Source organism: Bos grunniens, chromosome 15 (assembly GCF_055505025.1).
Source record: "Bos grunniens cultivar Pamir isolate PY7600 chromosome 15, Bosgru_T2T1.0, whole genome shotgun sequence".
Lineage (NCBI taxonomy): Eukaryota > Metazoa > Chordata > Mammalia > Artiodactyla > Bovidae > Bos > Bos grunniens.
In genome coordinates this window covers 45,465,186-45,479,827 of record NC_141179.1, presented here as the reverse complement: position 1 = coordinate 45,479,827, position 14,642 = coordinate 45,465,186, and the positions used below count along the sequence as shown (strand labels likewise).

General features: G+C 38.3%; 1 protein-coding gene and 1 pseudogene across 2 annotated transcripts in view; one reads left to right on the top strand and one right to left on the bottom strand.

The window, feature by feature from the left end:
- OVCH2 (ovochymase 2) overlaps window positions 1–14,642 on the bottom strand; it is a 276,389-nt gene that overhangs the window by 88,422 nt on the left and 173,325 nt on the right. For both annotated transcript variants that reach the window (XM_086340230.1, XM_086340232.1), the window contains one exon: window positions 1,367–1,395. In XM_086340230.1, coding sequence (XP_086196356.1) covers window positions 1,367–1,395 — 29 coding nt within the window. The remainder of the gene's footprint in view (window positions 1–1,366; window positions 1,396–14,642) is intronic.
- On the top strand, window positions 8,246–9,278 carry LOC147357817 (olfactory receptor 5P76-like; annotated as a pseudogene).

The following is a 14,642-nucleotide window of genomic DNA, read 5'->3' as shown; positions in this document are numbered from 1 at the left end:
ATTTTAAGGTTCTTTCTTAAGTTACCTTTCAGACTCTCTTGTTTCATCACCATATCAAAATCCTGGACAATGGACCCTGTAAACCAATATAACTCCCAAGAGGTACATCAAAACCATAGCCAGCCTGGGGGCTACTGGAACCAGTATGTCACTCATCGTTCCCTTCCAGGCTGAACTAGAGGAATTTTCTGGCAGTTCCACTTAATTTCTGTTCATGGGGTAGCATTGAAAGCTGGAGAAACAGTAAATATTTACCATCAAGTCTTTAGAAAAATGCATTTAACTTTCTTCCAACCCAACTAAAATGAAAGTCAACTTTGAATCAGTTTTTCTATAATTTTCAGGAAAGATACCAATATTTTAAATGAGAAGATCAAGGAGTATGCTTTATTGAGTAATAGATATGCATTTTGATAGAAAATTTAACAAAATTTACACAATTCAAGTTTCATGATGCTTATGCTTTTTCTAGTTATAAATGACTTTTGTAGATAGATGAAAATTTATTTCCTTGCTTCTTTCAATAAGCCTATATATTAGACCCACCAAAGGAATGCTTGTTGTGTTACATAAATCACATTTAATTATGAAGCCAAATGGCCATACTGTGTAGCCAAAGGAAAAATGGAGATGCAGGAGGAAAACACAAAAAATTCAATTGCCAATGGTTTACAGTAAAATTTACAATTAAATAATGGAAATGACATAGGGATTTTATCCATGTTTTTCTTTACTCTTTCCTGATTAACTGTATTGATAGAATGAAATCACTTAATTAGCCTTGAGATTAGATCTAGAATTATACAGGAGTGTATTTTTGTAAAGGGATAGTTGATAGAGAAGTTAGAAAGGCTTGTGATCAAATCCAACCTCTGCTTCTATTACTTACAAAAGAGCATAGTTCAAAGTCCCTAATGAGCGCTTCTCTCCTCTGTAAATGGCCTTAAATATACCTCCTTGCCCAGTGACAATGTTGCACATATAGACCTATCAGATGATAAGTACCCAGTTCCTGCTAGTTCATTTACTAAAACATCATGTGTAGGTGCTCAGCAATACTGACCTGTTCACACGCGGTCTTGTAATGTGGTACCTACTCTTCTGCTGAGTTGGCTGTGTGAAGTTAGTCTTTCTCCGCACACTTCACTTTGGTCTCAAGTTTGCAAACTGTTCTCAGTTTGCAGCTTTCTAACCTTCTCTCATTGCTGTTGTCCATGTAGAATAGCAAAACAACAGTATTTATCTCCAGTCCAATTTAACTCTTAGTATTTTCAGTATCTTCTATTAACACATACATCTACTTATTTATTATTAGTGGATAGAGCACAATGTTTACGGAAAATAAAAATATAAAATAAAATCCTACCTTAATGCCAAAGAGGAATCACTGCCAATCTGTTAAAAAGAAGAAAACATTAAGTTGAATGAGGAAGTCATGGCTCACTCACATCTTTCTACAGTTTTTTTTCTAACATCATTTAGGGGTAAATTTTTAGGCCACTTTGCCCTTTGAATGTCTGTGATGCATTAACTCTATACCTGAAATTACAAAGTGTCTTATAATAATATTGTGGAGTCTTCTCTATTCCTCATGGCTGGAGCTAAGTTTCATGCACATTCTAATAAGAATTCTATGGTCACCTGAGACCATTGCCCCTTGACACTACTTGGGAGTTCCTTCCTTTCCATTAAATACCAGGAAGATTGTTCTCTGTGGACCCAGAACTCATTGTGAAATTCACAAAACATTGTTTTTATTCTGAGGTAGCATCTTGATTATTCAATAAAGTATGTTCTTATTTGTTTGAAAAAAAAATCAAGTAACTGAAATTCAACTTCTTCAAATATATTTTGGAATGTGGATGATTATATCATATATTTTTTTTAAGTCCTTCTTAATACCAAGACCCACAGGCATTCTGTTCTATATACAACGCTAGGGAGAGGCCAATCATGTAGGGTATTGCCTCGGGAATCAGTCAGAAGAAAGATGGAAAAGAAAAAGAACACACAAAATTATTCTGGTGACAGCATTCTCATGAAGTAAATCTTCTCTAGAAGGCCTTGCTGAAGAGGAAAATCCATTGTAATTGAAATCTCCATTTACTGCAGTGCCATTCAAAATTTTTTCCAGTACTTCATGAAATTTTGAAGACATAAAGTCATTCTGAAAAAATTATACTCTTAGCATTTGTATATACACTACCTAGAGAATTTGTAGTATCTACTGTTGTATAAGAAAGAGTTGCAGGGAAGAGCCAATTCTGACTCCATGACGGATCTGTTTCACTGATTTTAGCCTTTGTTTTTTGCTTTTTTTGTTACTATAATCATACCTAATGTCTGCTTCAGGGAACCCTGTTCTTCCTCCTGACTGATTTTTTAATTATAATTTTAAAAAATTTTTAATTGGAGTAAAATTGCTTTAAAACGTTGTGATGGTTTCTGCCATACAACAATGCAAATCAGCCATAATTATCTCCCCCTTGAGCCTCTTTCCCCTCCTCCCACTCCACTCCTCTAAGTCATCCTAGAGTGCCTGGCTGGACTCCTTGTGTTATACAGTAACATATCACCAGTTATCTATTTTACATATGTATTATATGTATCTTTATGCTACTTTCTCCATTCGTCCCACTCTCTCCTTCCCCCACTGGGTCCATAAGACTGTTCTCTATAGTTGCCTCTTCATTCCTTCCCAGCAAATAGGCTCATCAGTTCTATTTTTCTAGATTCCATACACACGTGTTAATATGGAATACTTGTTTTTCTCTTTCTGACTTACTTCACTCTGTAAAACAGGTTCTAGGTTCATCTACCTCACTAGAACTGACTCAAATTTGTTCTTTTATTTTTAAATGGCTGAGCATTTGGCGTGTTGCAATTCATGCGGTTGCAAAGAGTTAGACATGACTAAGCGACTGAACTGAACTGAACATTAGAGAAAAACATAAGCAGTACACTCTTTGACATAAATCACAGCAAGATTCTCTTTGTGTGATTGTTAAACTAAAAGTGCCTTTGTTTGGCTCACAGGGAGATAATCTGACCCTGCCCACCTGTGAATGACTATAAGAATTAGTTCAGTTCAGTTGCTTAGTCATGTCCAACTCTTTGTGACCCCATGGACTGCAGCACACCAGGCCTCCCTTTCCATCACCAACTCCTGGAGCTTGCTCAAACTCATGTCCATTGAATCAGTGATGCCATCCAACCATCTCATCCTCTGTTGTCCCCTTCTCCTCACGCCTTCAATCTTTCCTAGCATCAGGATCTTTTCAAATGAGTCAGTTCTTCTCATCAGGTGGCCAAAGTATTGGAGTTTCAGCTTCAGCATCAGTCCTTCCAATGAATATTTGGGACTGATTTCCTTTAGGATAGACTGGTTGGATCTCCTTGCAGTCCAAGGGACTCTCAAGAGTCTTCTCCAGCACCACAGTTCAAAAGCATCAATTCTTCAGCACTCAGCTTTCTTTATAGTCTAACTCTCACATCCATACATGACTACTGGAAAATCAAAGCTTTGACTAATTATAAGAATAAAGAGATTAATACATCCCCTCCCCAAGGTTGGCCATTCCAGGAGATATTTGCAAGATAATGGCCTTTTTACTTTACTTTCTCAACTCATCCTACTCTCTCTGGCATCTAGGCTCCCTACAAGATGGTTATTTTGAGAAGAATCTGGCATCTAGACCACCCCCCAACAAGATGGTTGTTTTGAGACATTAGTCTACCATCTTCTTGGTCAGCCAGCTTTCCAAATAAAGCCATATTCCTTGCCTCAACACCTTGTCTCTTTATTGACATGTCATACAGATATATTGGCCTGTCATGCAGTGAGCATAGCAAGCTTGAACTCGATAATAAACATACCACAAAACTTAGTGGACTTAACTAAATTCATGTAGACATGGCTCAACAGGGATAATAGAAACATTGGCTATCTTGTTCATTATCAGATCTGGCTGCTTATACTGGCTGTTGTCTAAGATCTTAAATGGGGATTCAGCATTTCTGCATGTGCATGGTGATGGGTTCTGTAGGTGAGCATTTCATGAGAGCCAAGTGGACACCATACCACCTTTTATTCTCTATTGCACTTGCACTGCATTCTTTTCATTCAGACATCTTTGAAGTACTATCTAGTTTTAGGACATTTACATAGATTCAAACTCTTGATGGGGCAGTGACAAAGTTCTGGAAGAGCATCTGAAACCGGAATTACTGCTATCTTTATTTTGGGAGACACATTATGCCATCCATTAATATTTTATTATCTTTGGTTTGTCTCATCTTCTTGTACTTTATCCATCTATTAGTTCATCTGATTTTATGACACATGTCAAAGAAAATTACAGGTATCAGTACACTTCCTCATAAGTACTGTTTTACTCATATCAATAACTAGAGTTCAATACTTGTTACAAGTTATGCTTTATGCAATTTTACAGAAATTTACATAAAGTGAAATATGCTAATCTTAAGTATATAATCAATATATATTGGTGAATACATTAAGCTGTGTAACTCAAACACCTCTCATCATATAGAACACTACATCAGCCCAGGAAATTTCCCCATTCCCCATTCCCCATACTCTCAAGTTAGTCGGAGATCCCCCATATAGGGGTATTCATTATTCTGATGATTTTTTTTCACCCAGGCTTAGTTTTGCAGGTTCTAGAATTTCATACAAATGGAATCATACAGTATGCCCCATTGTTTTGTAAGGCTTCCAGGCTGTTTCTTTTCCCAGTATATACAAAGGCAACTGATTTTTTTTTTTCATATTTGGTGGTATTTATTAGTTCTCTGTCCAAAATGGAACAATAAACTTGACAAAACTGTCACATAGTCATCAGAAACCAGCCACCGATCTCAGCCAAGCTCACCTGACGTCTCTATGTAATTAATTAGTACTCAACAGCTGGTGGCAAAAGGAAAGGACCACTTTCACGTGGAAGGACAAGCCAAGACAAGACCACTAGTGTCTGTGAGGCATGGAAGGCAGCTGATTTTTGTATGTTGATTTTATATCTTGAAACTTTACTAAATTAACATTAATTCTAACAGATTTTTTGTGGAGTCTCTAGTATTTTCCACATATAAGGTCACACCACCTGAAAATAGAGACAATTTTACATTTTCCTTTTCAATTTGGATGCCTTTTAAAATTTATGTTTTAAATTTTGTCTAATTTCTCTTGATAGAACTTAAAGGATTATAAGTTGAAAGGAATTGGTATGAATAGGCATCCTTGACTTTTTCCTGATATTAGAGGAAAAGCTTTCAGTTTTTCACTGGTGAGTATGATTTTAGCTGTGGGCTTGTCATATGTAACCTTTCATTATGTTGAGCTACATTGCTTCCATACATAATTTGTTGAGAGTTTTAGATCATGAAAAGATGTTGAATTTTGTGAATGCTTTTTCTGCATCTATGGAGATGATACAATTTTTATCCTGCATTCTATTAATGTAGTGTATCACATTATCAATCAATAAAATGAAAAGGCAACCTATGGAGTGGGAGAAATGCTTGCTAACCATATATCTGATAATGTACCAAATATTATAAGGAAATCATAAATCAGAGCACTTCCCTGGTGGCTCAGTTGCTAAGGAATCTGCCTGTAATGCAAGAGACCTGGGTTTGATCCCTGGATTGGAAAGAATCCCTGGAGAAGGGCATGGCAACCCACTCCAGTATTCTTGCCTGGAGAATCCCCATGGACAGAGGAACCTGGAGGGCTATAGTTCATGGGGTCACAAAAAGTCGAACATGACTGAGTGACTAAGTACATAAATCAGTAGAAAAATAAAATGAAATAACTTGATTAAAATGTCATTAAAGGAATGAATAGGCATTTCTCCACAGAAGATATACAAATAGCCAACAGCATTATGAAAAGGTGCTTAATATCATTAATCATCAGGAACGTGCAAAGTAAAACTACAATGAGATACCACCTCAAATCTTGAATGGTCAGGGCACTCAAGATAGCTGTTCTCTTGTTCTCTGTACATCCTCTGTTGGATCAGTGTCTGCCTCACCTACACCCTACTCATAAGACTGACCTTCTTGTGTACTTGCCCCAGGCTAAGGTTACTACTTAATATTCGATGTTTAGTATTCAGTTCAGTCGCTCAGTCGTGTCTGACTCTTTGCGACCCCATGAATTGCACGTGTCCGACTCTTTGCGACCCCATGAATTGCAGCACGCCAGGCCTCCCTGTCCATCACCAACTCCCGGAGTTCACCCAAACTCATGTCCATCGAGTCGGTGATGCAATCCAGACACCTCATCCTCTGTCATCCCCTTCTCCTCCTGCCCCCAATCCCTCCCAGCATCAAGGTCTTTTCCAATGAGTCAGCTCTTCACATGTTTAGTATTACTCGACCTTAAACAAAGTAAACTTATAATCAATATTTAGCTTTAAGATAATTCATTAAGAATCAGACATGACTGAGCGACTTCACTTTCACTAACTACCAGTTGAAAGTGTACAAAAATCTGATAAAAAGAAATGATTAGTTCAGAATTGACAGAAACCTTAAAGATTACTTGTTTTTATTTGAAGTAAATTGTTTCATACTCACTTGAGAATGTAATAATGACCTCTGGTGCTTTTGAATTCACATTTGAATCTCTAAAATCTTCAGAGATTTATCCCTAAAGACAAGTGATAATAAAAGACAGGATGGCTGCTATATAACAATAACTCTGAATTTATTGCTATAAATGAACAAATTTCAAGAGGTAAGACTTTGCTTTGTGAATTAATCTGTTGTACTGAGTTTCATTTACCGTTTGAGAATATTTTACCCTAAAGTTGCATCTGTACTCACAAGTTGCATCTGTGCTCGGGCAGAGGTAATCCAGCAGTCAGCTAGCAAGTAACATTAGCTGAATTAACCAAAGTTTCTATAGTCTATTTAATGTGTATAAACAGGCATAATTCAAGGTACTAGGATTCATCATTTTCCACCAATAAGATCAGAAGCTCACATGGTCTTTTGACACTATCTACACTTGGCATTCAGTCATTAAACTAACAGATTCACTAGCTTTGAGACACTTTGCAGATTTACTGTTTTTAAATATCTTGTGGATATTTAGATTTCCTTTGTTTATTGCTCTGTAGACTTTAACTGACAGGCAACCAGAGACTTTGGACAAAGTCAACAAAATGAATCCAGAAAATCTGGAGATGATTTGCAACCTGGGCACTCACTGGATGAAGCTGGGTAAACTTTTCAGGCTGTAATTGTATTCAGCTGTATATCGTGTCGAACCTAACATTATTTTGTTTCACAGTACTCCATGGGCAAAGGAGCCTGGTGGGCTACAGTCCATGGGGCTGCACAGAGTTGGACGTGACTCAGTGACTGAACACAACACAGACCCCATCCATAACTTCAATTTGAAATTTATCTTTATTTCTTCTATTGTATTTCTCTTTTCAAAAACATGGTCCTGTTTTATTGATAGAAAATGTAAATGTTGTGACTAGGCACCTTGTTTATACATTAGCTGTCAGAAAGTGGAAAGGTAATTTGTTATCCATCCTTATCCAAGAGATATGACTTCATCTTAAGTATTGTTTAATTTCATTTAGAGTGTAGTTTCTAAAGGAATGTACTGGTTTCAAACTACCTGAAATCCACATTTTGATTCTACCACTTGTTGTATAAACTTAGGTAAGTTTCTTAACATTATCAAAGTCAGTTTCTTCTTCTAAAAATAAAAGTACTTAATATTATTTCATGGAAACTAAAAATAGAACTTAATATATAAAACTCTTAATATTGTGCCCATCATTTGTTAAGCATTTCGTAAATATTAGCTATTGAGTTCCCTTAACATAATCCTATATGTATTTATACATTTTAATCTTTGTTATACTGATCATTCCTTTTTGCTCTTCTCATGTCTTAATTTTTTAAATCTTTAGCTTTAAAGTCTCTTAAGTACATTTTATCAATATTAAATATAGAGGGAAAGAATCTACATTATTTGAAGCCAGTTTTTTTTTAAGTGTTTTTACTAAAAACAATTTTTTAAATATAGAAGACACACATGTATAAAACGTAGAATCTAAAGTTAAAAAATCCAAGCTTAGCTTGAATAATTTATTTGTTTATAATAACTTCTATATGTATTCATGAAAATGGAACCACTGAATTTACAATTTCTTTAATGCAGTGTTTCATCATAGGTTCATTTTGGTAGCAGCTACCTTATCTCATGGATTCCCTGTGGCAGAGGAATGATACTACAATGACAGGATTCATTTTACTGGGCTTAACAAATGATCCAGTCCTTCGAATCATCCTCTTCATGATCATCCTCTGTATCTACCTGGTGACCATATGTGGGAATCTCAGCACAATCATTCTTATCAGAATCTCGTCTCAGCTCCATCATCCTATGTATTTTTTCCTGAGCCACTTGGCCATTGCTGATGTGGGCTATTCATCTTCTGTTACACCCAATATGCTTGTAAACTTCCTGGTGGAGAAAAATACCATCTCCTATCCTGGATGTGCCATCCAGCTTGGTTCAGCTGTTTTCTTCGGGTCAACTGAGTGCATCCTTTTGGCTGCCATGGCATATGATCGCTTCATAGCAATCTGCAGCCCACTGCTTTATTCCACCAAAATGTCCACACAAGTCTGTGTCCAGTTACTCATAGTGGCTTATATAGGTGGTTTTTTTGATGCTTCCTCCTTTACTATTTCCTTCTATTTTTTACTTTTCTGTGGACCAAATCGAGTCAATCATTTTTTCTGCGATTTTGCTCCTTTGGTCGAACTCTCCTGTTCTGACATTAGTATCCCTGCAGTTGTCACCTCATTTACAGCTGGCTCCATCATTGTGGTCACAGCAGTTGTTATAGCTGTATCCTACATCTACATCCTCATCACCATCCTGAAGATGCACTCCACCGAGGGGTGCCACAAAGCCTTCTCCACCTGCACGTCCCACCTCATAGCAGTCACTCTGTTCTATGGGACCATCATGTTCATTTACGTGATGCCCAAGTCCAGCTACTCAACTGACCAGAACAAGGTGGTGTCTGTGTTCTACATGGTGGTGATCCCCATGTTGAACCCCCTCATCTACAGCCTCAGGAACAATGAGATTAAGGGGGCTCTGAAGAGAGCTTGGCAGAAAAATACTTTCTTAGTGAAGTCTGTTGTTTTGTAGGAATTGATATAATAAAATACCATAAATATAATAATAAAAAGAAATTGAGTAGTTGTGCTCTAAATATGATGGTCCATATGTAATTAGCCAATGTGGAGCTTCTTGGTGAAGGTAGAAGGTGGAATTTCTGAGACCAAATTATTAATCAGAGGCTAATAGTAAGTTCTCTTTAATAAAGCAAAATTGAAGTTATCATAACAAACATATTTGTTCCTATGTAAAAAACACTTGATATGCTAAAAATTCTTTCAAAATTGTATTCATACCTTTTCAAAAGAGCTTCTCTGCTGTAAGTTAGGGGTTTTGTACTTTCAAACCTTTCAGACTGTGTCCATCTTCAACAGCAGCTTACCATGAAATAAGCATGATAATTACAGAAATGACTAAATACATTCTATGGGGAGATGACCAAGTAGAACCAGACAGTAAAACTGCTGGAGACTTTCTTCTTGCAGGAAGTTTACCTTCTAGCAGTGGGACTTTTGAACCCATAAATTCTGGTCTGTGTTCTTGATCTCTGGTGCCAGCCTAGTCATAGAGGACCCATTAAAAAATAGGATGAGATGCCCCTGTCCAAACCAACTGTGAATTCTTCTTTCAGGTCAAAACAGGTGACTTTTCCGTATAAGATAAGCAGGGTTTCTGAATTCCTAGGGAGTAAGTAGGCAAACTCTTTAATTCCTAGGGAGTGTTCATAGTCAGATGGACATCCTACTAAGAAAGCTTGAGCGAACTAGACTGTGTTTCCCCTGTGAAATGTATCTGTATATACTGATGACTATCATATCTATTTCTCTTTCCCTGTCTTCTAAAGCTTCAGATAGAAATATTTTTGTTTGTTGACTCTCAAGCACAAATTATCTGAAACTAAACTAATTATATCCTTATACCTCCAACTTGCTCCCCTCCAATGTTCCATACCTCAATAAGGAGCACCATCATTCAATCAACATATTGATTGATTCAGAAACCTGAATTGATTTCTTTTCTTCACTTTCAGACACCTACATTTAACTACCAAGTATTTATATTCTGAGTCCTAGATTTTTCTATTTCTCTTTACTTTCACTGTCAGCAGCTCTATTTCCAGCAATCAATTTATACATTTTACAGTAATACTCCTGAGATAGCTAATTTTATGTGTTTATTTGAGTGACCAGTTGTTTGGTCAAACACCAGTCCAGATGTTGCCATGAAGGTATTTTTATATATGGATGAAGGAGATTGGTCCTGGGTGTTCTTTGGAAAGAATGATGCTAAAGCTGAAACTCCAATACTTTGGCCACCTCATGCGAAGAGTTGATTCATTGGAAAAGACCCTGATACTGGGAGGGATTGGGGGCAGGAGGAGAAGGGGATGCCAGAGGATGAGATGGCTGGATGGCAGCACCGATTCGATGGATGTGAGTTTGAGTGAACTCCGGGAGTTGGTGATGGACAGGGAGGCCTGGCGTGCTGTGATTCACGGGGTCGCAAAGAGTCGGACACGACTGAGCGACTGAACTGAACTGAATATTTATATCAAAAGACCCGAGTAAAGTAGATTATCCTCCATTATGTGAATGTCCTTTGTTTAATCAGTTGAAAGCCTTAAGAGGGAAAAAACTGAGCTCTCTTGGAAAAGAGGGACTCTGTTTTCAGTCTGCCTTTGATTTCAAGACTATGCCTTCAACTCTTACCAGAATTTTCAGTCTGTTGGACTGCCTGTTGATTTTGGAATTGACAGTTTCCACAATCATGTAAGCTAACTCCTTAAAATAGATCATTTTTATCTGTCTACCTATCTATCATCTATCTACTAAAGGCAAAAAAAAATCTTGAATGTGGCCCATTTTATTTTTCTTTATTACTCTTCTCTCAGTCTTCAAACACTCAAATCCTAGAAAATAAATAAATTGGTCTTTTAAATCCTTAAGCAAGTCCATATTATTTTCTGCCTCAGGACCCTCTCAAATGCAGTAACTCTACCTGAATGCATTTTTTCCCCTTATCAGGGTAATACCCACTTAAACCATAGGTACTAACCTAAGTGTTTTTCTCATCCTTTTTGGAAATCTTCTTAAGACTTCAGACCAAATAAGTACACCTATTATCTCCCCACAGAAACCTGCATATTTTCTTCAGAATGCTCAGTGCACTTGCAGTTACAGATTAAGCATATATTTTCTCCAAAATATTAGAAGTTGTATATAGACATTCCAATGTCTTTCTCCTTTCCCCATGCATCTAATTTCCACACAATCCTTGGAACATTGCAAGCATAAATGCACATTCCAAATGAAAAAATAAAAATGAACAGATGGTTGAATAAAGCTTTTGCTGTAGCATGAACCACTGACTATGTTGCCTTTTAATCTGTTGAATGTCAGCCTGATTCAAGTGATTGAATGTTTATGTCTGATCCTATTAAAACTCTGACAGGGTTTTACACAACCCCTTGCTCACCACAATCATGTCACTGCCTTGACAATGTTTAACTCATTTTGGCAACTAGAATTCCAGGCTAGTTTAGTGAAATTTTTGTAGCCAACCTCTGCTGAATAATGTCTCCCTTATGTCTCCTCATGGTAGGAGAGTTAGAAAATGTAGAAGTCAAATGTTAGTAATAGTAGCAGTGGCAAGAGTATTAACAAAGGAACTAATGGTATGAGACTATTTACTACTTTCCAGTTACTATTCCCGGTGATTTACAAGTATTAACCCAATTAATCCTCAGAATAACAAACTTTTTTTCCCCAATGTATATTTTACAGAGGATGTTACTGATGCATATAAAGATTAAGCAAAAGCTCAAGGTCATGAATATCCTCTTATTAATCTGATTTCTCTTAAGGCACATACTCTTTCTGGAGGGGCAGAATGAGGGGCTCTTTGAGAATATTTTACCACTAGAGGACTCTCATTTGACTTTGACACATTTCATTCTAGCCAACTCTCTGTTCAAAGTAAATGTGCAAACTTCTGTAGCTGAATATGTTAGCCTAACTCGTATTAGACCAAATTTCTGGCACAAAATAAGAAGGTATATATGGCTGCACCATGCAGCATGTGGGACCTTAGTCCTCCGCCCAGGGATTGAACACATGCTCCTGGCATTGGAAGCATGACTGCTAGGAAAGTCCCAGAAAGTGGATAAACACTGATAAATGTTTGAAGGCATAGACTTCTGGTTCCGTTGAAAGTGAAGCTCTATTCCCTTTAGGTCCTCCCTCTTATTGCTAAAAATAATCCTGGATGCAACCCAACAAACAAGCATAGGGAGACTCTAAAAAGGACAAAGAAGAAGGAAGACTCTAGGACTTTGAGACTTGAGGAACAACACAGTTTGAGTCCCTGTATTTCCGTATTGCTTCTGTATACCCTGGAGAGGGTGCTGCCTCCCCAAACTGCCAAGAGACACAGATGAAAAATGCTCCAAGAAAATCCTATTCCTTTTAGTCAGAGGATAAGGAAAAGAGCAGCCTCAAGAGAACAGAGAATCTTCTGGTAATATGTGCCCCACTCTAGATAAACACTGATGGAAAAATCACACCTGCCTCCCTACCCTCAGTGTCGGTGGGGCCAAGAAGGGAACTGACCTTCATCCTACCCACTGTCTGATTCCCTTGCCAGGGCATGCTCAGTGGGGCACGGGGAGAAATGAGCCTCCCCTGTTATTTGGCAGCAATAAGAGGTAGGGAGGGAGTGTGAGGTGGGGCTAATGGTCCTCTGCTCGCCTATATCCAATCCTACTCCTAAGTGGGAGCCCTATTCGTAAGTAGGGAGGAGATGAGCTTCTACCCTGCTGCAACTACAGAGCAGTGTGAACCAGCTCTCCACTTCTCTAGGGACAATAGGGCTCAACAAGGTGCTGGCCTTACCTAGATAGTCAGCATCAGATCACTGCTGGGGAAAAGACAGCAGGGCAGTGGGAGGAGCTGAGCCTCCATCTTACTCATTGCAAGGAGGCAGGGGAAGTCAGCACTCCATCTTTGTCAGAGCTGTGTCAGTGGTGCTCAGCAGGAAGCTGAACACACACACAACCCGAGTAGTTGCAGTGACACCTCAACAGGGGGACTTCCTCCTAAAGAGGATTGAATATGACCCAGAGTCTCATAATACAATATCCGAAATGTTTATGATACAATAAAAAAAATCACTGTCATACCAGACGTTGGATTTCTGAATACAGGATATATTAAGTCACTGATTCGGTCAAAAACAGTGACTAGCTGCACACTACTGTGGGAGGAAATTCAAGCACCCCAAGAGGATATTTGATGCTCATCACAAACGGATCCCTAGACATTGCTCCTGGCTCTGTTTCCACCACATCCCTCTCTGCCCCCTACACCCACATCAGACAATAGTCCTGTCTTTCTGCAAACACATGGTGATCCTTCATGTAGCTGTGCCTTTGCAAGTGGTGTTTCCTCTGGCTCCTCGGCAGCCCCTCCTCTTACTGTGTTAGACTTTTACTCAGTTTTCAGGCCCTAGCCTGAATGACTTGATTCCTCATCCTCTCTTGTCACCCACATTTTCTAGATTCCAGAATTCTGACTAAACTATGTCTCCTGCATTCTACTCTGTCATGTATTTGGATTTTTGCCCCTGCCTCTTCCAGACCTGACCTCCACCTCCTACCACTTTTTCTATATCAAATTTACAATCAAGCTACATCTTCTCATTTTCAACATGCTTTAGCTAGCCTTTGCTTATACACTAGAGAATTCTGATAGCTTCTAAACCTCGTTGCATGCTTCAGTTATACCATCTCATATACCCTTATGGCTATCCTGAGAGATAAGTGCTATTATTATGACCATGTTTGTAGTGAAGAAAGAATGGCCTAGAGAGTTACTTACTTTACCAAGGTGATGCAGCCAGTCCATGTACATGTATAACAGACACAGCAAGAGTCTGCAGAGTGTCTGGAGACCCATTTGCGTGGCTAGCTGATATGAAGGCCTGCGTCACTGTAAATGCCCTAGCACAGCATTCAAGGTCTTATCTGCAGCCTCATTTCCTGCCACTGAAACTGAGCAGGACCCTGCAGGGTTTCCCTAGGGTCAGACTCCCACCTTTTCCTCCACCTGCCTCTTGTTTGTAGAAAAACCTAGGCTCCTAGGCCTTCCTTGAGTTTCAAAGAGCAAATTTAATCAGAGAAGTATGAAAATGCAGAAACAAAAGAGTCAAGCAAGATAAAATAATAATAGTTTATGACAAGCATAATAACACAGAGTCAAGGATTTTTAGTTCCTCCTCAGGAGCTACAGATATTTTTCTGAGCTTCATCCTTGAGTTGTTTTGCAAATACTAAAGCTCCCACCAGAGGGAAGAAGTTAACTGCATGCAGAGGAGCAGCACATAGACCCAGAAGGGTAGGAATCAGAAGGCTGATGAAACATCGCCTTATTACCTCACCACCTCCAATCAGAAGGTTGTGCAC